The following is a 21,993-nucleotide window of genomic DNA, read 5'->3' on the forward strand; positions in this document are numbered from 1 at the left end:
TTCATGCCTTTTTCCTGCTCCAACATACTTTTGTCCATCGGTAGACAAAGCCAAGGGAAGTTAAAATTTCCCCAGATTTGTGGTTTCCAATCTTTAGGCAGAGTTGATACATCAGAGGTACTCTGAAGATAAAGAGGTGGTTTTGAACTCACTGTAGTTTCAGGCTGGCCTCGAACTCACAGCTATCCTCCTACCTCTGCCTCTTGAGCTCTGAGATTAAAGGTGTACACCGCTCTGCCTGGCTGAAGAGGTTATTTTATTTAAAAATTTTTATTTATTTTATCTGAGAGAGAGAGAGAGAGAAACAGAGAGAGGAAGAGAATGGGCGTGGCAGGGCCTTCAGCCACTGCAGATGAACTCCAGACACATGTGCCACCTTGAGCATGTGGCATACACAGGTTCTGAGTAATCAAACTGGGGTCCTTTGGCTTTGCAAGCAAATACTTAAGTACTAAGCCATCTTTCCGGCCCTGAAGAGGTTTTTTTTTTTTTTTTTTAAATAGTTTTATTTATTTATTAGATAAAGAGGGAGAGGGGGTGGGAGCCTGGTGACCCAGGTTCTATTCTCCAGTACCCGCATAAAACCAGATGCCCAAAGTGGTATATTCATCTGGAGTTAGTTTGCTGTGGCTAGACGCCCTCGTATGCCCATTCTATGGCTATCTCTCTTCTCTCTGCTAGCAAATAAATAAATAAAATGATTGGGACTGGAGAGATGGCTTAGCAGCTAAGGTGTTTGCCTGCAAAGTCTACCCGGGTTTGATCTCTCAGTGTCCATGTAAAGCCAGATGCACAAAGTGGCTTATGAGTCTGCAGTATGTTTGTTGTGGCTAGAGGCCCTACTGCACCCATTCTCTCTGCTTGAAAATAACTTTTTTTTTTTTTTAAAGATTAAAGGTGTGGGCTTCTGGGCAGTAACCAAACACTTACATGTGTTTCTGTTCTTTGGTCACAAGGATCCTAAGCCCAAATCCCAGAGCTAGAGAGATGGCTCAGAGATTAAGACACTTGCTTGCAAAGTCTGCTGATCCAGGTTCGACTCCCCAGTTACCCATGTAAAATTAGATGCACAAAGTAGTGCATGCATCGTAAGTTTGTTTGTAGAGGCAAGAGGCCCTGGCATGCCCATTCTCATTCATACTCTCTCTCAAATAACTAACTAACTAAATAAAAGTAGAAGCATTAAAAAAAAAAAATCCACAGACACTGCATTTTCACAAGGAAGCTTGAAACCAGTCAAGCACTTTTATTTATTTATTTATTTAAAAAGGAAAGTCTAATGGTATATATAGTGTCTACATGCTAGAGCTAGCTGTTTATTCCCCCCCCCTTCCATTATATACTCGTGGGAAACGAAGGTCACCACCAGACTGTCAATTGGCTGAGAGGAAGTGAGATGGGCTGAGAACCCAGGGGTCCCCAGCGCCAACCTCTGAGCAGACCCCAGCGGGCAGGCCATGCTGTCCAGAGCATGGTCTTAGGGGAATGTCAGAAAAGAACCTAGCTCCTTGGTGGCTCCCTGACACAGGAAATGTGGCTTGTTGCTAAGGTGACCATGGTTTAATGATCACCCTCTGAGTAAACGAGGTGCTACTAAAAATAAAAGGGCACAAAGGCATAAACAGGCATAATACGGACACCTCCACTGCATGAGAATTACTTATTGCTGTAGTAAGCCTGGTGGGGCACCTTGTCTATTCACGTCTAAGAGATGTGCAAGTGAAGGCTACTGGAAATGGCACCAGCTCTTCATCTGACTGGAGTTAAGGGGGTTCCCTTTGGAAAAGAGGATGGGGAGGCTGAAACGAGTGTCCCAGCACCTGTGTGGCATAGCACCAGAGCCCACACGCTGCCCCGCGCAGGGGGCAATCCAGCCCGTGGGGTAAGCCAGGGAGTGGGAACCCTCTGTTTTAACTTCCGTAGCTCTGCTTGGGGGGATCAGGGCAGTGGCTAGACCCGAGTTAGGAACAGTTTCTCTAGGTCAACACAGGGTGCCCTGGACCTCAGGCCTCGATGCCAATCAACATCCCCCCTAGTCAGGCCATACTCCTCTGACTTCAGGTAGCCTTTGGTCTACGGGAGGGTGTGGCTGCGTGCAGTATGCCCAGGACACCCGAAGGACGGGCTTAGACAACCATCGAGGTGGGTCAGGACTGCCACACACTGTCCACAGAGAAGGACAAGGCTCCTGGGGCAGGGTTGGGGGTGGCAGATAACCTCAGCACTTAAAGAGAGGTGGGCACAACAAAATGATGTGAACTAAGCCGCCAATGTTATAGTTCTTTTTAAATCTGCAATGCTGGGGGTGCAACCCGAAGCCTTATGTACTGCTGAGCTCTCCACCCCTCCTCCCCCGCTGAAGCCTTGTTCTTAATGTCAAGTCCCCAGCTACTGGGGGATGAGAGCAGTTTTCTCCTTTCCACTCAGTGCAAACTATCCTTTCTAGTTCTTGGAGAGATACGGCACCCACGCTTTAACGTGGCACGTGTGTTCTCCCAAAGACCCCAGGGGGCTCCGAAACAATTTAAGGCCAAGAACTTTGCCACGGAAATCAATTTGACAGAGCAGCCTTGTGGCAGAAGCTTAAAATGACTGCTGAAAACCCGGCAGCGTTTTTCAAGCAATTTCTTAGGAGGGCAGGTGCATTAAGTCGTTCTAGCTGAAGCTCGCCTCCCATCAAGTCAGCCTGGGTCAATGGCATAAAACTTACCAATGGCCAAGAGTGATTTGGAGCAAAAAAAAAAAAAAAAAAAATCAGCAAAATCCTGTTTTCTCGGTCGGTGGTTCCCCAGGTCGTGTTTTCCAGAGATCTGGTGGTGCTACAAATAGTGTACTTGCTCTTGTGTGGAAACCGAGCAGCCACTATGTCAGAGAAGAGAGAAGAGGAACTGCCCCTTGCCCACTCTTGGGGCTGGCATTTGGCCTGCAGTCTAGGGAAATGTTTTAAGAGTTGAGGGGAGTCACTTATATTCCGAGGCTGGGTGGATTTCCCTGCCAGTCCTATGCACATTTCTCTGCTGGTGGCCACTATTTGGATAAGGCTGAATGTGTGAGTTCATCCTCTGCCAGGTACCTAAGTCGCTACATATGCGGCTGGTCTTCATTGCCTCACAGCGTTGTTGTGAGGGTCACTTAAGGAGGGGAGCATGCTTGTGTGAGTGACCGGCCCAGTGCTTGGCGTGGATGTTGCTATGATGCTCCTGGATGTTTTTCCAAGGCAGGGACTCAAGGGAAACTTCATGTGTGCTCCGTCAATTGTTCCCAGATGAGCTACCCCAGCCCTTGCTGTTGTAAACCTAACGGCCAGGCAAGGGCAGCTGGGAGTGTCTTTGGCTTTTGAGACCACTGTCCAGGGGGAGTGTCCATCCTTGTAGTGGATGGCTGCCCACGGGAGTCCTCAGGCCATGCATGCGATCTGAGGAAAGGGCAGTGAGCAGACAGCACACCTTGCACACCTACAGGTCACAGTCAGAGGAACAATGACACGAAAAAGGCAGATTCTGTTACCTGTCTGCAGGGAGGCCCATGTGTTCTCCCAGCAGATCTCCAGAAAAGAGGTGTTCAAAGGAGATGGCAGAAGAAACTCAAAGTTCTTCAGTCTCGCACAGCCTACTTTACCCAGCATCTACCACATAGCGAGTGCTCACCAAATACCTGAAAAGGTCACCGAAAGCAGCCAGAAGCAAACCAGAGAAACCGGGGTGGGGAGGAAGGGCTTCTGAAAAGTAATCAAACCCTGTAAAACAGCTCCACAAAAGCTGCTTAAGCCAAAGTGGGTCAAAACCTCAGGAAAACCAAACTATGGGGCCTCTTGCCAAGTGAGGGCTAGCTCTGAGGTGATAGCAATCTCCTAGCCTTCTCTTTCCCTGACTGCCATCTTCCCTGAGGTCCTGGGGCACAGGCTAAGCAAAAAGGCCCGGTGGGAGGTACCTCGGGCCCTGGCCCAGGACTGGAGGGAGCATAAGAAGGGACTACGGATGCTACTTCAGGGTCAGAGGGAAGCAGCCAGAGCCCCCAGGGGACCAGGCAGGAGCGGGAGGGGGGAGGCTGCAGAAGAGGGCTGCTTGCGCAAAATCTTTGGCACTGCAGGAAGACGCAAGCCTGGGAGAGTGGGCGTGGTGGTCCTGAAAGTGTGGCAGTGAATGGATACTGTGAATCAGAGATTTCTGGGATGAGTGGTAGGGCAAGGCAAAGCTGCCTCTTTTTTTCTCTGCAGAGCTGGTAGGAGAGGATGTGGCTTCTGTTCTTACACATTCACCCATGCATACACTCACTCACCCACCCACCCGCTCTTCCCAGGAAGCCCATTCACAGGTGCAATTCTGGGCTGGGAACTAGGAACCTTGGGGCCTCGGTTCTGCTTCTGTATTAAGTGGTTTGTTTAAGGTCTCAGGTAACCACATGTCAAAGAGGAGCAAGGACTGCTTTGGCAGGGATGGCAGGAAGGGTACACCCTAAAAGGAAAACTACCCTCACACACCAGTGAGGAGCAGGAAGCCACAGCGGCTGGGGGCAGCAGAAGGAGTCGCCCAGGCCCTTGGCAGCGTTTCTCCATCCTGGGCTATTGTCCTGCAGAGTTTGGTAGTGACTCCACTGCTGCTTCTTAGCCCTTCAAACCAGCAAGGGACACCACCTTAGTTTCCTATTTTTCCACTCTAAAGTGCTACCAGCTTAGGAGCTCTGTGCCAACCATAAGGATCAAGGGTACGTCCTGATTTGGAGAAGCAGCTGTGAGCCTGGGGCAGCTGCAGTTGTCTCTGTGCGCATGTCACAAGGAAGAGAAGCCCTCACCACTGTCCCCGCGGGCCACTTGCCCTGGCACCCAGACAGCTTCCATCTTTTTCCTTACTGGCTTGCCTCTTCTAGGGAGAACAGCCCAGGTTTGGAGTTTGGCAGACTAGACTCAATTGTCTTCCCTCCCCTTCTGAGTTAGCGTGTCCTTGGGCCCAGAGAACCTGGGTTACCTCATCTAGAAAATGGGCACAGTAGACCAAGAGAGGCTCGTTGTGGGTTAGAACATGAATGCGAAGCACCAAGAACACTGCTTGGCACCTATCGAGTAAAGGAGCCCTCACGAGCTATGAGCCTTGTGAAGGGCCCCTTATTAAAACAGACGTAGAGACCCTTGTTTTAAAAAGTCCCAAATTGGGGCCAGAAGAGTGGGCTGGGCAGGAAGTCTCATTTCAAAGCTCTGGATGGCTCTGGAGCCTGCAGCAGGAAAGCAGAAAATGCTCGAGGCAGGGACTTCCCTTCCGAATGGGTTATTGTCCCATGACAGAAGATGGCAAGGTGGCCCGTGGACTTTCTGGGGTAGCTGCATCCAGTCAAGCTTTAGACGTTGAAGGACGCGAAGCCTTGGGGGAAGAGAACACTTTCAAGGGACTCCTGAAGGACACAGTTCTTCCTGGTCCCAGGCATTCTGGAGACAGAGCGAGTAAAGCCCCTGGGCTTCTAGAAACATGAATGTAGAACATGTCACCACAGGCTGGGTGGGCTGTCCCTCACTGCATCTGAGCATAGAGATGCTGTCTGGAGTCCCCCATGGGGCAAGTCTTAGTCCTGAAGGTCTGTGGGTATTGCTGTCCTCCCTGGGTGGCAATGCCACTGTCCGGAAGGAAAAATCCTCTGAAAGCAAGGGTGCTGATGTATCTACCCAGCAAGGGCTTCGGAGCCTCCTGGGGATGTCACAACGGGAGGCTCAGACTCCAGGCCACCAGCATCTGGGAGGGAAGCAGACACGGCACTCCAAGGGCCTTGTCGTTCCTTTAAAACTGCATGGAGATTGATAAATTAAGATGCGTATTAAATATGTAGGAGCAGCCAGCAGGGACAGTGGGTCCTCCAGGCAGGGCACGGGAAGCTAAGGTTTCTTCCTGAGGTAGTTGGAAGGAATCCAGCCTTCCCAGGAAGGGGCTCCGCTGAGGACCTGGCAGAACCACCAGCCACTGCTGTTCTTCTCTCGCACTTCAAACACTGTCCCTTCCTGGAAGCTGCTGGTATCTTCATCCCCTTCAAAGTTGGCCACAGCCACATACAGCGAGTCCTTCGGGCCATCCACGTTGGGGAAGGAAGCTGCTTTCTCCCTGTTTTCTCCCATGTTGCCAGCTATGCGTGGTCCCAGCCCACCTTTACCTCGCATCTCATCCTGACCTAGCAAGGAGTTGGACAGGAAAAGCTTGGCTTTGGGAGGAACAAGGAGGGCTCGGCCCGGGATGGGAGCTGCCCGGTTTTCGTTGGCTTCACGTGGTGGTCCTTTGACCTCTGGGAGGGGCCTGGATGACAATGGTGATGAGGTTTTCTTAGGGGGTGGTGGCCTCCGGGGTGGGACCACAGGTCTCTGCTGGGTAGTCTCTTGGATAGGCACAGGGACATTCCTAGGCCCAGGATCTGTGGTCTTGGCTAGCCTTGGAGGGGTTCTACAAGATGTCTCCTTTGGAGTGAGCCCGTCCTGTCTGACAGATCTGTCTTGGGTGCGGCCAGGTCCCTCCCCAGGGAGGAAGCTCCTGTTGAAGGCCGCGTCATGGCCGCCAACGGCCTGGTGGCTGTCCCCATCCAACAAGGATTTGGCAGGTCTCAGTTTGCTCCTGAGGTTGCAGATGTCCACTTGGTCTTCACCCTGAGCTGGCTCTGTCCTGGGGGAAGGAGTTGGTTTGGGCCTAACCTGAGGTCTGGACTTCAAGAATGGATTCTGGGAAGTGGCTTCCGCCTTCTCTTCGGGTGGCTCGGCCTTGGACTTGGAGATGGGCCGGAGGTTAGGTTTCCTCACTTCCTTGGCCAACACCTTGTGGCCACATTCCAGCCCCATGTCATTTTTCAGTTGGAACAGCTTGCTTTTGTCAGGTTTGGGCTCTGGCTTCCTGCTGTCCCGGGCTGGGGGGGTATGCTTGGCTGGAATCATTGGCAAAATCATGCCAGGAGGCTTGGGGGAAGACCCCCGGAGCTGCTCCATCTTCTGCCTCTCCCTCTCCAGCAGCTCCCCTTCCGACTTGATGATGGACTCTTTGCGAGGAGGGAGGCTGGGCTTCTCCTCCAGAGAGGGGTCTGAGATCTCCTCGTAGCCTGCGGATGCGGACAGGTCCGACGATGTCTTTCTTAACGCCTCCTTTCCCCTTTTCCAGTCTTTAGACCACAGCATCCCAGAGTCCATCGCACCCTGTGGGGCTTCAGGCAGGGGCCGAGAGGGGCCCACAGCTTCACTGCCCAGGCTGTTCTCCGTTGCAGCTGTATCCCCAAGCCGGAGCTGGGTTACTTCGTGGGGCAGAGGTGCCAGGAAGTTAGGCCTTGAGGCATTGCTGGTTTTCTTGTACTTGTCAATGAAGGTTGCTGGGGCCCATCCTTCCTTATCCTCCATCTGAATGTACCACCAGCCACTGAGGCTCTTCTCAATCACCTGGGAGGGAGACAGAGGAAAGCACTTAGGAAGTCTGGTACCGGAGCCTGGAGAATAGAATGTCTGAAAGAACCCACATGCAACTGATGCGCCGCTGGAAGCTACACTCTGAGCCCTTCAAGGGCTGTGGTGGGTTGAAGGTGAATGTAGGGCCTCCATAGCCTCAGGTACTTGTGATTAAGACTAGGCTTGCCACTGAGAAATCCTGGTGGAACTGAGCTGATAACCTCCTCCATGTAGACCAGCTGAAAAGCTGGAAGAAGCCATTGTACATGTAGTTCAATGGGAGAAAGAGATACCACCAGTGAAGATACTCAACAGGGGACACTGCAAGCCTTATAATTGGTCAGCCAGGCCAAATGAGCCAACGGGTGCAATGGTGGCATGTCTGTCATGGTGGAAACCAACTGCCCTCCAATTGGACTGGAGGCCCGCTCCATGGGGGGAAACACATCCCTGATACTGAAAACTTAAAACAGGGTAGTCATGAGTCCTAGGGGTTGTAACATCTGCTGATGTCTGGATAAGTGTATATACTATGCTTATCAAACTGCCCAGTAAGCACTTCTCTTAATATTCATACCCTTATGTTAATGCTACTCTCACTTTGGGTAGAGAATCTTCTCTTTTCAGATGGCAGTGACCTTGGAATGACTCAGAAGGCACCATGGGGCAGGAAAGAAGTGACTAGACTGCCGAGTAACATCTCGATCACACCTTCCAAGGCTCAGGGTCTAATGTGGAAGAGGTGGTGGAAAGAATTTAAGAGCCCAAGGAAGGGTAGGACTCCTTACAACGTGCTCCCTCCAGACATAAAATGGCCTGGATATCCATGACCTCATAGTGCCTGACACTACCTACACAAGACCATCATAAGAGGAGGGAAAGATCATGACATCAAAATAAAAGAGAGACTTACTGAGATGGGGAGGGGATATGATGGAGAATGGAATTTCAAAGGGGAAAAGTGGGGGGAGGGTATTACCATGGGATATTTTTTATAATCATGGAAAATGTTTTAAAAAATTGAGAAAAAATAAAATAAAATAAGATTAAAAAAAAAAAAAAAGATTGGGCTTGCAATGTCAATCACCAGAGGGTAAGTGGAGCCTTGGTGGGAGAATTATGTCACCAGGGGATGGATCTTCAGACCAGCTCTACTGGTGTGTGGAGAGTACTTTGGGCTCTGGCTGTTTGTGTTTGCTGGCTGTTTGGTGATGTCTGTGCTATAGATATAGGGAAGGGAGCCAGGTTCTTCTACCATGATGCAGCTTCCCCTGGAATGTAGAAGCCTGAAATAAACCCTTTCTTCCCATAAGCTGCCTCTGGTTGGATATTTGTCCCAGCAACGAGAACATGAATGCAACAAGGTCTGTGCTAGAGATCTTACTGTGTTCTAAGATGCCTGATGTGAGGTAGGTTCTTGTCTAATGCTTTATTTTCTTGAACTTCCTTTTTTTTTTTTGGTTTCTCAAGGTAGAGTCTCGCTGTAGCCCAAGCTGATCTGGGATTCACTATGTAGTCTCAGGGTGGCCTCAAACTCACAGCGATCCTCCTACCTCTGCCTCCTGAGTGCTGGGATTAAAGGCATGTGCCACCACACCTGCCTCTTTCTTTTTTCCCCCACGGTAGGGTCTCACTCTAGCCCAGGCTGACCTGGAATTCACTGTGTATTCTCAGGGTGGCCTCAAACTCATGGTGATCCTCCTACCTCTGCTTCCCGAGTGCTGGGATCAAAGGCGTGCACCACCATGCCTGTCCTAATGCTTTATTTTCTTTTGAGATGGCGTGTAGCTACATTGTCCAGGCTGAGATCAAACCATCCTTGTGCCTCAGCCTTCTGAGCAGCTGGGATTATCGGTGTGTACTATCATATCTGTCAGGTTCTTGGATCCTGTGAAAGCTCATAATACAATGTCTCAGAAGTCACCTCTGGGGGTGGTTGCCCAGTTGACTCAGAGCATCAACTCTACTTCCCTTCTGGGAGGTGGAAGCTACGTCTTCAGGGTCTTGTGTGCTGCTACAGGTCAGCCTGGGCGGAGAAGACTGCCACCCCTGCCTGCTATTACGCTGAAAAAGTGTATGCAGGCAAAACTGCCTTCAGTCCCACTGCTGATGACGGTTGACAGATACACGACAATGCTAATCCTTGCTTGCTCGGGGAAGGGGGAGCTATACTTTTCAGTGGTGTAGCCACTGGTAAGTTGTCTATATACCAGAAAATAAGCCTCTATCCATGCTCATACCAGTAACCCCAACTTAATTCAGTGGGTCATATGTAAAGAAGGCATGAAAGTAGGAAGGAGATTGGTTGGGAAGAAGGTTGTTTGTGGGAGTGGAAGGGAAGTAAAGAGGGTAATGGGTAAATATGATCAACACACATTATATACATGTATAAAGCTATCAAAAATAATACAAATGAAATTAGAAAATAAAAATGGGTGGGGGGTGCTGGTGGGAAGATGGCTCAGCAGGTAAAGGTACTTACTTACAGAGCCAGACAGCCTGGGTTAGATACCCCAGTACCCATGTAAAGCCAAATATATACACAAAGTGGTGCATGTGTCTGAGGTTCATTTGCTACATCAGGAGGCCCTGGTGTGTCTATTTTCTTTCCTCTCTCAAGTAAATAAATAAAATTTAAAAAAATATGCCAGGTGTGGTGGCGCACGCCTTTAATCCCAGCACTCGGGAGGCAGAGGTAGGAGAATCACTGTGAATTTGAGGCCATTTTGAGACTACTTAGTGAATTCCCGGTCAGCCTGGGCTAGAGTGAGACCCTACCTTGAAAAACCAAAAAGAAAAAATGCTAAAAAAACAAACAAACAAAAAAAAGTAAAAAGGGCTGGAGAGATGGCTTAGTGGTTAAGGCACTTGTCTGCAAAGTCAAAGGACCTCGGTTTGATTCCCCAGGACCCACGTAAGCCAGATGTGCACGGTGGCACATGCGTCTGGAGTTCATTTGCAGTGGCTGGAGGCCCTCGCATGCCCATTCTCTCTCTGTGTCTGCCTCTTTCCTTCTCTTGCTCTCTCAAACAAGCAAATAATTTTTTTAAAAAAGAAGAAAAAATAATCTTTCCATGTTTTGCATGTGTGTGTGTGTGTGTGTGTGCATGTGTGCATGTGTGTGCATGTTCATTGTCAGGACCACCAGCCTGTTCCTTTGAGCCAGGGTTTGCCTCATTGGCCTGGAGCTCACTTATTAGGCTAGGATGGCTGGCCAGAAAGCAGTAGGTTTTTCCTATCTCTGGCTCCCTAGGCCTGGGGTTGTAGGTATTTGACACAATGCCCAGCATTTTATTTTATTTATTTATTTGGTTTTTCAAGGTACAATATCCCTCTAGCCCAGGCTGACCTGGAATTCACCATGTATTCTCAGGGTAGCCTCCTCCCCATGGCAATCCTCCTACCTCTGCCTCCCGAATGCTGGGATTAAAGGCGGGCGCCACCACACACGGCTCATGCACAGCATTTTTACACGGGTTCAGGGTATCAAACTCAGGTCCTCATGCTAGTGAGGCAAGCACTTTACTAACAGAACTATCTCCCCAGACCCCGAAGAATTCTAATCTTTAAATACACGAATCACACATAGGTCAATGATATGCTGGGGTCCTGGACTGTATAGAAGAGAGCCGGCCAAGCACCAGCATGCATTGCTCTGCTCCCGTCCTGTGGACTAAATGTGACCAGCTCCTGCTGTCTTGCCTTCCCTGCCGTGATGGACTGTAACCTGGAACTGTCAGCTGAATCAAACCCTTCTCCCTCACACTGATTTCATTTCCTTTCCTTCCTTCCTTCCTCCCTCCCTTCCTCCCTCCCTCCCTCCCTCCCTCCCTCCCTCCCTCCCTCCCTCCCTCCCTCCCTCCTCTTTCTTTCTTTCTTTCTTTCTTTCTTTCTTTCTTTCTTTCTTTCTTTCTTTCTTTCTTTCTTTCTTTCTTTCTTTCTTTCTTCCTTTCTTTCATTTTTTGAGGTAGGGTCTCACTCTAGCCAAGGCTGACCTGTAATTCACTATGGAGTCTCAGGGTGGCCTTGAACTCACAGTGATCCTACTACCTCTGCCTCCCCAGTGCTGGGGTTAAAGGCGTGTGCCACCACGCCCAGCTTAAATTGATTTTTAAAATTACTTTATTTATTTTATTTTTCTTTTTTTCTTTTTTTTTTTTTTTCGAGGTAGGGTCTCACTCTGGCTCAGGCTGACCTGGAATTCACTATGTAGTCTCAGGGTGGCCTTGAACTCTCGGTGATCCTCCTACCTCTGCCTCCCGAGTGCTGGGACTAAAGGCATGCGCCACCATGCCCGGCTACTTTATTTATTTTTGAGAGAGAGACACACAATGGGCACACCAGGGCCTCCAGCCACTGCAAATGAACTGTAGACACATGTGCCATCATGTGCATCTGGCTTACATGGGTTCTGGGGAATAGAACCTGGGTCCTTAGGCTTAGCAGACAAGAGCCCTAACTACTAAGCTATCATTCCAGCCTGTCATACTGATTTTTGTCAGGTACTATTTCTTAACAATGAGCAGGTAATGGATGCATAAGTGCGTTGGCATATGAATTACATCTTTTTTTTCTTTCTTTTTCCCCCACTTTTTACATGTTTTTTATTATAAATTTTAATTTCTTTATTTGAGGGGGAGGGGAAGAGAGAGATAGAGAGATAGAGATAGATAGAGAGAGAGAGAGAGAGAGGGAGAGAGAGAGGCAGATAGAGAGAGAATGGCACACCAGGGCCTCTAGCCACTGTAAACATGTGCCACCTTGTGCATCTGGCTTATGTGGGTCTTGGGGATTCTAACCTTAGTCCTTAGGCTTTGTAGGAAAGTGCCTTAACTACTAAGCCATCTCTCTAGCCTGCATCTTTTTTTTTTTTTTTTTTTTTTTGGTTTTTCAAGGTAGGGTCTCACTCTGGTCCAGGCTGACCTGGAATTAACTCTGTAGTCTCAGGGTGGCCTTGAACTCACGGCGATCCTCCTACCTCTGCCTCCCGAGTGCTGGGATTAAAGGCGTGCGCCACCACGCCCGGCTTCTTTTTTTTTTTTTTTAAGCATTACATCTTAATAAAGCTGTTAATCTCATCTTTCCCTCCCCCTAATTGCAGCAGGAGGTGAGAGTCTGAGGAAGGAAACAGGCAGGGGACCGACGTTGTGCTCACCTCAACCTTCAGGCCGGCCTGGAAGCTGATGCCATCCGGGATGGTGGTCTGGAACTCGGCAATGGTGTAGTACTCTTCCTCCACCCGGGGCGGGATGGGAGGTTTTGGCAGCTTGAGGCCTCGAGGCTGCGAAGATTACACACACAGTGATTTGGGCTAAACGTGTATGACACTGAGTCAGGCTGGAACTAAGGGCCAGTCGAGGCTGGGAAGATTAGACACACGGTGACTTGGGCTAAATTGTGACTATGACAGAGTCATAAGGGCCAGGGGGCGCATATGACAGAACTGACAGGGGCTGGTGGGCCTATCACTTTTTTTTTAAACTTTTTTGTTTATTTTTATTTATTTGAGAGCAACAGACAGAGAGAGTAAGAGGCAGAGAGAGAAAGAGAGAGAGAATGAGAATGGGCGCCCCAGGGCCCTGCAAACGAACTCCAGACGCGTGCGCCCCCTTGTGCATCTGGCTAACGTGGGACCTGGGGAACCGAGCCTCGAACCGGGGTCCTTAGGCTTCACAGGCAAGCGCTTAACCGCTAAGCCATCTCTCCAGCCCGGGCCTATCACTTCTAAGGAACAAAACCAAGAGGCCTCAACTACCATCTCCTCCCGGCCCCTCAACTTTTGACAATGAGAAGAAACAGGGGCCTTTGGCCATATCATGAGAATTTGGGTCAAGACTAAAATAAAAACTGTCTGAATTTAAGAAGCAAGGTGAATTTGGAAAGGACCGAAGTTTGCAAATCAGACCCAGCTGGGTTGGAAGCACTGATGATGGGCCTCTCCTAGCACCTCAGGTTTACCTCTTGTAATATGGGCATACCAACAGCATGGGCCTGCTACATTTACTACAAGATACTAGAGTACCAAGCACACTGCCTGGAGCCCAACAATACTCCCAAAATAGCAATCATTAAAAAGAGAGGAAAAAAGGACCATTTTCCAAAGTACAGGTTGAGTAATGCTTTTAAAAAAAAATTTATTAGCTGGGCGTGGTGGCGCACGCCTTTAATCCCAGCACTCGGGAGGCAGAGGTTGGAGGATCTCCAGGAGCTCAAGGCCACCCTGAGACTACAGAGTTAATTCCAGGTCAGCCTGGACCAGAGTGAGACCCTACCTCTAAAAACAAAACAAAACAAAAAAATAAAATAAAATAAATTTACTTATTTGAGAGAGAGAGAGAAATAGTCATGGAGAGAGAGAGGGAGAGGGCAAGAGAGAGAATGGGAGTGCCAGGGCTTCCAGCTGCTGCAAATGAACTCCAGATGCATGTGCCTCCTTGTGCATATGGCTTATGTAGGTCCTGGGGAATCGAACCTGGGTTCTTTGACTTTGCAGGCAAGTGCTTTAAGTACTAAGCCATCTCTTAAGCCCCTGAGGGATGCTTTTTCAAAATGCTTGGGACCAGACATGTGCTGTAGTTTGGAATATTTGCATATGCATAATGTTATCCCATCCAAGTGTAAACACAAAATTCATTTTATATTTCCCCTATTTCTAGCCCAAGGGTAATTTAAAAAAAATTATTATTATTTATTTATTTGAGAGAGAGGAAGAGGGAGGGAGAGAAAGAGAAATGGGGGGGGGGAGAGAGAGAGAGAGAGAGCGAGTGAGCGAGCGCACACCAGGGCCTCTAGCCACTGCAAATGAATTCCAGATGCATGTGCCTCCTTGTGCAACTGGCTTATGTGGGTCTTGGAGAATCGAACCCAGTCCTTTGGCTTTTGCAAGCAAATGTTTTAACTGCTAAGTCATCTCTCCAGCCCCCAAGGGTAATTTTATTTGATATTTTTAGCATACTTGTGTTTTAATTGTGATCTTCAAGTGAGGTCAGCAGCGTAATTTTCCACTATGGTGTATGTTGATGCTGAAAGTGCCTGAACTTAGGGTTTTTTTTTTTTTTTTTTTTTTTGAGGTAGGGTCTTGCTCTAGCCTATGCTGACCTGAAATTCATTATGTAGTTTCAGGCTGGCCTTGAACTCACAGTGATCCTCCTACCTCTGCCTCCAGAGTGCTGAGATTAAAGGCATGCACCATCATGCTTGGTTGCATTTTTGATTTTGAAGCAAATTTTCTTTATTTTTTAAAAAATTTTTATTAACATTTTCCATGATTATAAAAAAATATTGGGCTGGAGAGATGGCTTAGCGGTTAAGTGCTTGCCTGTGAAGCCTAAGGACCCCGGTTCGAGGCTTGGTTCCCCAGGTCCCACGTTAGCCAGATGCACAAGGGGGCGCACGCGTCTGGAGTTCGTTTGCAGAGGCTGGAAGCCCTGGCGCGCCCATTCTCTCTCTCTCCCTCTATCTGTCTTTCTCTCTGTGTCTGTTGCTCTCAAATAAATAAATAAATAAAAATTATAAAAAAAAATATCCCATGGTAATACCCTCCCCCCCCACACTTTCCCCTTTGAAATTCCATTCTCCATCATATTACCTCCCCATCTCAATCATTGTACTTACATATATACAATACCAACCTATTAAGTACCCTCCTCCCTTCCTTTCTCTTCCCTTTATATCTCCTTTTTAACTTATTGGCCTCTGCTAGTAAGTATTTTCTTGAAGCAAATTTTCTATCAGGGATACTCAACCTGTATTTGTTAGAAAGGTGTCCAGAGAATTTGAAAATGGAGTAGAATATCAAAATGTCATCACATGATATTTGGATCTCATCTAAGCTTGGGATTTAAGTTGTTTGACTGACAGGACAGAGGCTGGCTTAAGTGGTCTAGGAAATAGAGCAGGTCCCCAAACTCAGCTCTCACTGTATTTGAATACACTGTGAACCTGGCTGGACCTCAGTCTTCCAGCCTGTCACTGGGATCAGGCTTCACAAGGCTGATGTATGGGAAAGGAAGAGTTACTGGGGGAAAGGCATAAATGTGTGGGGGAAAGGTGGGCTTCTCAGACAGCCTCCAGGCTGGGGAGGGGGTTCCCTTGCAGCTAGGGTGCACTTACAATGGTCATGTCCCGGCGAGGAGGTGGTCTCTGCCTCATCTTTGGAGATCCTATGGAGAAATAAGACTTATTTCACTCATGTGCAGAGCTCCACAGAGAGGGTTCCTACTGTGGCTACCAACAAAGGTCTAGTCTCTCCCACAGAACTCTCTGAGCCCCAAGGACCTTATCTGTGGTAAAGGCCTAATGCGTACCTCCTGCGGCATTGGGGGAAATGGACGCAACATCTGTGTGGTGGTGTACTTTCATGTTCCTGTGTCTGGCTTTGTGTTCTAGAACAAGCCACTAGACAATGCATACATGAGAGAAGCAGACGTGTGCGCTGACGACTTTAGGGTTTTTACCCTGGAGTCGTGCTGTCTCAGCTATGGGGATCAGAGACAGGAGGATGACTGTATTGATCCATGGTGTCAGGCTATAGGCCAAATGTCACTAAGATCACCTCAATGCTGCAGAACTATGGCTTCACAAGGTGGGGTAGTTTGGTAGCTGGGATATGGAGAAGACTGGTAACCCCTCCAATACCATTTCCCCATCTGTTGTTGCTGTTTTGTTTTGGGCTTGTGCAATTTTATGTCTGTATTCACATGGGTGGCTGGGGAACTGGAACCCTGCTGGCAGACTTTGCAAACAAGCCATCTCCCCAGAACCTTCCCCACCTTCTAACAGAAGAAACAACAGAATGTTAGCCAAGGCATTTAGCAGTTTACATGAAAACTACATTGCCCAGAGTTCTTTGCAGCTTGGCATTACCATGTGTCTAAGTCCAGTAGGATGTAGGGAAAAGTGGAACATGTGTAGCATCTGACTTATGTCCTCTGCTTCTCCCTGCCTTCTATGGGCTGGGCAGTGATGGACCACACTGGAAAGGGTGAGGGCAACACAAAACAGAAGCAGGAGAGCAAGACCCTTGACTACATGAATTTCCACATCAGTTCTGGACATACTCGCACTGCTGCGTAAAAACGAAACAAACCTTCAGATCATCGGAACCACTGTTATTGGGTATATGTGTGTGTTGGGGAAGGAAACTTTTTTTTTTTTTAAATCAATGGAGCCTAAATCACAACAAATTCATTTGATTTCAGGTTTCAATTGGTCCTCTAGTATTAGTGGACTATGCTCTTGACCAGGAGAAAATGGATTCTGGAAGCTTAGGGCTGACCAGAACCTCTACCATAGACATTGGCAAAGCTCTTGGTGCCTTGATGGCAGAGCATGAAGCTGCAAAGTCAGCTGGAAGCCCAGCGCAGATGGGCAGTGCCCTCATATCTGTGGGGGAGGTTGGAAGCTCTTTCTCTACAGACATATTAGCCTTGCTCTGATGAACAGAACTATGTCAAGGCCAGAGACTCAGGTACAATGTAGACAGCTTGGGTGAACTCAGCTCTGGGCGTGTGGGGGTACGGAACGGTATACTAGACACAAGGGGGCTTTGAGGAGCTGGCTAGGTGAAGCACTACGGTTTTAGTAAACCCAACATGGGGTCGACTTTTCTAAGAGGCCACATATGTGCAGTGGAGGGGCCCAGGTGCTACCTGGGCTCAGGTCCTGGCCTTGCTGTTAATAGCAGAGTGGCTTCGGACTTACCACAATATCTCTCTGATTCCTTATCTGTAAAACAAAAGGAATAAGGCTTTCAAAGGCTGTAGGAAGAGCCAGTGAGACCAACTAAAAGATTCCTGGCACACAGTAGGTCCTTGATCATCATGGGACAACGCCTCACATTCTGCCACCTGCTGGCTGAATGAGACGAACAAGTTACTCAGGATTTCTGAGCATTATTTATTTATTTTTCGAGGTAGGGTCTCACTCTAGCCCAGGCTGACCTGGAATTCACTATGGAGTCTCAGGGTGGCCTCGAACTCATGGCAATCCTCCTATCTCTGCCTCCCGAGGGCTGGGATTAAAGGCGTGCTCCACCATGCCTGGCCTCTGAGCATATTTTTATCTCTAGGAGATCGGCAGATGTTGTGAGGCAGATGGAGGACAGTATGTGAGAGGCTCTGCACACACGGCAGGCCATCAGCCGTCTGGAGCTCGGGTGGGCGTCACTCACTCTGCTTAACGTCGCTATCGGACACCAGGCGGCCTTCAAACCGGCCGTCCCTCTGGTTGTTGAGTGGCTCCTTCTCCCTGCCCATGGCATTCTGCTGCCGTGTCACACCATCCAGGTCAAGGCTTCCTGAGTAGGCGGGTGAACCAGGACCGCCCAGCTTTGGAGGCAAGGGCTCCCCGCTGCTCTTCTTCAGGTAGGAGGCAGGGGCCCAGCCTTCTTTGCCCTGGAATCTAGGAGGAAGATGTATATGAGTTCTGCTCGCCCCGCAGGGCTCATGGGAAAAGCCATTCTCCAACTGAGACTTCTGCTTCAGGTTCCAGATGGTCCTAAATGCCAAGGGCCAGAGGCTGCACTCATTGTCTTCTGATGTGTCCTAAGCCCTCAGGTGGCATTCCAGGTCCTTCCTACCTGGCCTCTACCTGCCTCTTTTAGCAACCATCACATCCAATCCCTTCTACCTGCATGCGGTTTCCCAAATGTACTATCACCTTCCCATGTCACTGCTCTGGGAAAGTCCCTGGCCCCTCCTTCGTGAAGCCCCCTTTCTATGTACTCAGAAGCCACCCCCACCCCCGCATCCTTTTTGCACGCTGCCTTGCTGTGTAGCTGATGGGAGTGTCTTTGCTCTGGTTGGTGTGAGCCCCTGTGCCTTGCTCACACATGTGAAGGTGTCTGCAACACAGGAGTCCTGTGGACTATGAGAGATGAGTGGCACTTATTAAGTCCAAATGGATCAAAGACCTTAATGTCACGCCTGAAACTCTGCAGAGGAAAAAGTAGGGGAAACCCTTCAACACATTGGTCTTGGCAAAGACTTTCTGAATATAACCCCAATTGCTCAGGAAATAAAACCACATATCAGCTGCGGGGACCTCATGAACTTACAAAGTATTTGAATGGCAAAAGACGCTAAGAATAGAATAAAGAGGCAACCTAAAGAATGGGAGGAAGGGCTGGAGAGATGGCTTAGCGGTTAAGCGCTTGCCTGTGAAGCCTAAGGACCCCAGTTCGAAGCTCGGCTCCCCAGGTCCCACGTTAGCCAGATGCACAAGGGGGCGCACGCGTCTGGAGTTCGTTTGCAGAGGCTGGAAGCCCTGGCGCGCCCATTCTCTCTCTCTCCCTCTCTCTCTCCCTCTATCTGTCTTTCTCTCTGTGTCTGTTACTCTCAAATAAAATTTAAAAAAAAAAAAAAAGAGAAAAAAAAAGAATGGGAGGAAATCTTTGTCAGGTATACATCTGACAGAGAATTATTATCTAGGATATACAAAGAACTCAAAAAATTAAATAATAAGAAATCAAACAGCCCAATTTAAAAATGGGCTATGGAACTAAATAGAGAGTTTTCAAAAGAAGAAATACAGATGGCATATAAACATCTAAAAAAATGTTCTAGGGCTGAAGAGATGGCTCAGCAGTTAAGATGTTTGCTTATGAAGCCTAAGGACCCAGGTTCAATTTTCCAGGTCCCACATAAGACAGATGCACAATGTGGCACATGCATCTGGAGTTCGTTTGTAGTGGCTAGAGGCCCTGGCATGCCAATTCTCTCTCTCCCTCTCTCTGTCTCTAATAAATAAATAAACAAAACAAAAAATATTCTATATCCCTAGACATCAGGGAAATGCAGATTAAAACGACATTGAGATTCCATCTCACTCCTGTCAAATTGTCACTTGGTAGCCTAAGATGGGCATAGTTGTTGGCAGGGTTTCTTCACCCTATGGGTTCTATACCATGCTGGTGTCAGTGGGTTGGAGTGAGTGGCTGTCTCCACAATACCTGCAATCCCCAGTTAACTTATCACAAGAAACGCCTGGAGGTGTAGACAGTTTGACAGAACAGTGTTCTGCAGTTCTGGGCTTGGTTTGGAGGTTTTGCTTGTCAGGACTTTACAGGCAGCAAGGGAAGCCAAAGAGCATGGAGGAGACACGTTCTTTCACACTCAGGAAGACTCTACACCCGTCTGTGGCCATCCATGGGCCCCTGTGAAGCCGGAGCCCACAAGACTCAGAACCCACCTGTCTACTGAAGGAGGAAGCATTGAGTACCTGATCTTCCACCAGCCTTCCAGGTTCTTCTGGATGACCTCCACCATGGCCCCTCTCTCCAGGTTCATTTCATCCTGGTCACGAGCTGTGTACGGGTAGATGACTGTGTACTTCTCCTCTGTAGGGACGGACAGGGCTGGGGTGAGACGTGGACATGAAGAGTCCAGGATGTTGGCTGAGGGCCACAATGACACACACAGAGACTTATAGCTCCTCAGGCCCTCACTGAGAGCCCTGCCACTTAGCACAAACAGCGACAGGCCACAGGATCAAGAGCTGGTCTTAGTACCTCTGAACCCCTAAGTCTGTCACACAATCACCCTGACTGCCCTCAAATCAGGGTCATGGTCCATGACCTTATAACATCCTTACCTCTCTTGCTCAGATTAATTCTCACTAGTCCAGAAATTACCTTTTGATACTTAATTTACTCATTTATTATTTTCATTTCTTCTTTTTTTTTTGTTTTTTTTTCAAGGTAGGGTCTCACTGATCTGGGATTCACTATGTAGTCTCAGGTGGTCTTGAACTCATGGCGATCCTCCTAGATCTGCCTCCTGAGTGTTGGGATTAAAGGTGTGTGCCACCATGTCTGGCTTCTTCTTCTTTTTCTTCTTCTTCTTTTTTTTTTGGTTTTCGAGGTAGGGTCTCACTCTAGCCCAGGCTGACCTGGAATTCACTATGGAGTCTCAGGGTGGCCTCGAACTCATGGCAATCCTACCTCTGCCTCCCAAGTGCTGGGATTAAAGGTGTGCGCCATCATGCCCAGCTGCTTCTTCTTATTATTCTTTTTTTTTTTTTTTTTTTTTGAGGTAAGGTCTCATTCTAGCCCAGGATGACCTGGAACTCACCCTGTAGTCCCAGGCTGGCCTCAAACTCATATTGATTCTCCTACTTCTGACTCCCTAGTTTTGAGATTAAAGGCATGTACCACCATACTCAGCTCATTCATTTATTTATTTATTTTTTCTGGTAGGATACCAGCTCCATGAAGGCAGGAATTTGTCTTTTTCAATCCTCTGTCTCCAGCAAGGCATGTGGCCAGGCTATTTGGTAAGTGTCTTGTCAATGAGCCTCTGTTTAGTAAAGAAAGCATTCGGAAGGCCTACCAGGAGCCACCTTGCTCACAGGGTTAATCTCTCTTAGGCTCTTGCTAACTCTCCCTGATGGAGACCAAGAGTTCCGAAATAAATCACAATTGCCTCCAAGGATGTGATGGTTGGCAATTCCACTTCCCTACATGGTGACTAGAGTTCCTTTTTCATGAACTGTGTTTCAGCCTCTGTATCCACCCAGGTTTGATGCTTTCCATCCCACTGTCGCTGGAAGCCCAAGCAGCATCCTTATGGCCACATGCACTCCTCCCTGAGAGCCGCCTCCTGCCGCGTTGACCACAGCGGCCCCTGAGGTCCCTGCGGTCACACATCGGCGCTGCAGAGCAAGGAAAGAGGTCCCACCTCCAAGGTTTGTCAGCTCTGGCTGCCGACTCGGAAAAGAAAAAGAAATGAACATGTGTCCCGTGGGAGCCTGGCAGGGAGAGAAGGCTATGTCATCTTCTTAGGTTACGTGTCAGCCCCTAGGTGAGTGACCGAGCCAGCTGGGGCCTGGTGCCTGTGGTTCATGGTTTGTCCCTCTGGGAAAATACCCCAGAGGTGACTGTGGCCAGCCAGCTGCTGCAGAGGTGGCAAGCATGCCCACATCTGTTTATTTACTACTCTGGTCTGCTGACCTGCTCCACGAGGGCTGTGCTGACTGCGGCGCACAGGCCGCGCTCAGGGAAGCCAGCTGTTCGCTCTTGCATTGAAGCAGCTGCGTGGGGCCACTAAGCCGCTATTGGAGCAAAGAGGAATTCTGCCTCGGATGCGCACAGGCTGGGCAGTCCAGGTGGGCAGGGGCACTGTCTGGATCCTCATGTGACTTTAGGGAAATCTGGGGCTCTAGGTTCCCTCACACTCCCAAAGCTCCTCTCTGGGGTGAAGAAGGGGTATTCAGTGATCTAGTAGGCATGAGCTTGGGGTGAAAACCTTCACAGGCTGCACTGGGGCTCCTCACCTTTATGCTGGTGATGTCATTAACCTTGTCCACACTGTTTGGGGACAGCTAAACTCATGATGTCCTGCACGGTGGGTGGGTGGGTGCTTATGATCCAGGCCTGGTCACAGAACAGCAGAACCTGAATATTGTGATTGGTTGGGGGATGATACACACCACAGGACCAGCTGGAAACAGTCCTTGAGATGTCCCCGACAGGTGCTGGAACTGACTGTCACCATGAGAGAATTGTGCCGAAAAGGTAGAGAATGGAGCAGAGAGGTGACAGGGGAGTCCCATGTCATGAGGACACATTCAAGGCCTGGGCCCAGCCAGACTTGCAGCTA

The 21,993-nt window shown here is 48.9% G+C and overlaps 1 protein-coding gene across 4 annotated transcripts in view; it reads right to left on the reverse strand.

Annotated features, from left to right (window-relative positions):
• Positions 1-1,211: 1,211 nt before the first annotated feature.
• Positions 1,212-21,993, reverse strand: part of Sh3pxd2b (SH3 and PX domains 2B) — a 107,168-nt gene continuing 86,386 nt past the window's right edge. For 2 of the 4 annotated variants that reach the window (XM_045151544.1, XM_045151542.1), the window contains 6 exons: positions 19,616-19,733; positions 17,568-17,797; positions 17,099-17,122; positions 15,509-15,558; positions 12,552-12,677; positions 1,212-7,390 (listed from right to left, as the gene is read on the reverse strand). In XM_045151544.1, coding sequence (XP_045007479.1) covers positions 5,861-7,390; positions 12,552-12,677; positions 15,509-15,558; positions 17,099-17,122; positions 17,568-17,797; positions 19,616-19,733 — 2,078 coding nt within the window. In that variant the 3' untranslated portion in view covers positions 1,212-5,860. The remainder of the gene's footprint in view (positions 7,391-12,551; positions 12,678-15,508; positions 15,559-17,098; positions 17,123-17,567; positions 17,798-19,615; positions 19,734-21,993) is intronic. The other 2 variants (XM_045151545.1, XM_045151543.1) reach the window with 1 other exon arrangement.

This window comes from Jaculus jaculus, chromosome 6 (assembly GCF_020740685.1).
Source record: "Jaculus jaculus isolate mJacJac1 chromosome 6, mJacJac1.mat.Y.cur, whole genome shotgun sequence".
Taxonomy (NCBI): domain Eukaryota; kingdom Metazoa; phylum Chordata; class Mammalia; order Rodentia; family Dipodidae; genus Jaculus; species Jaculus jaculus.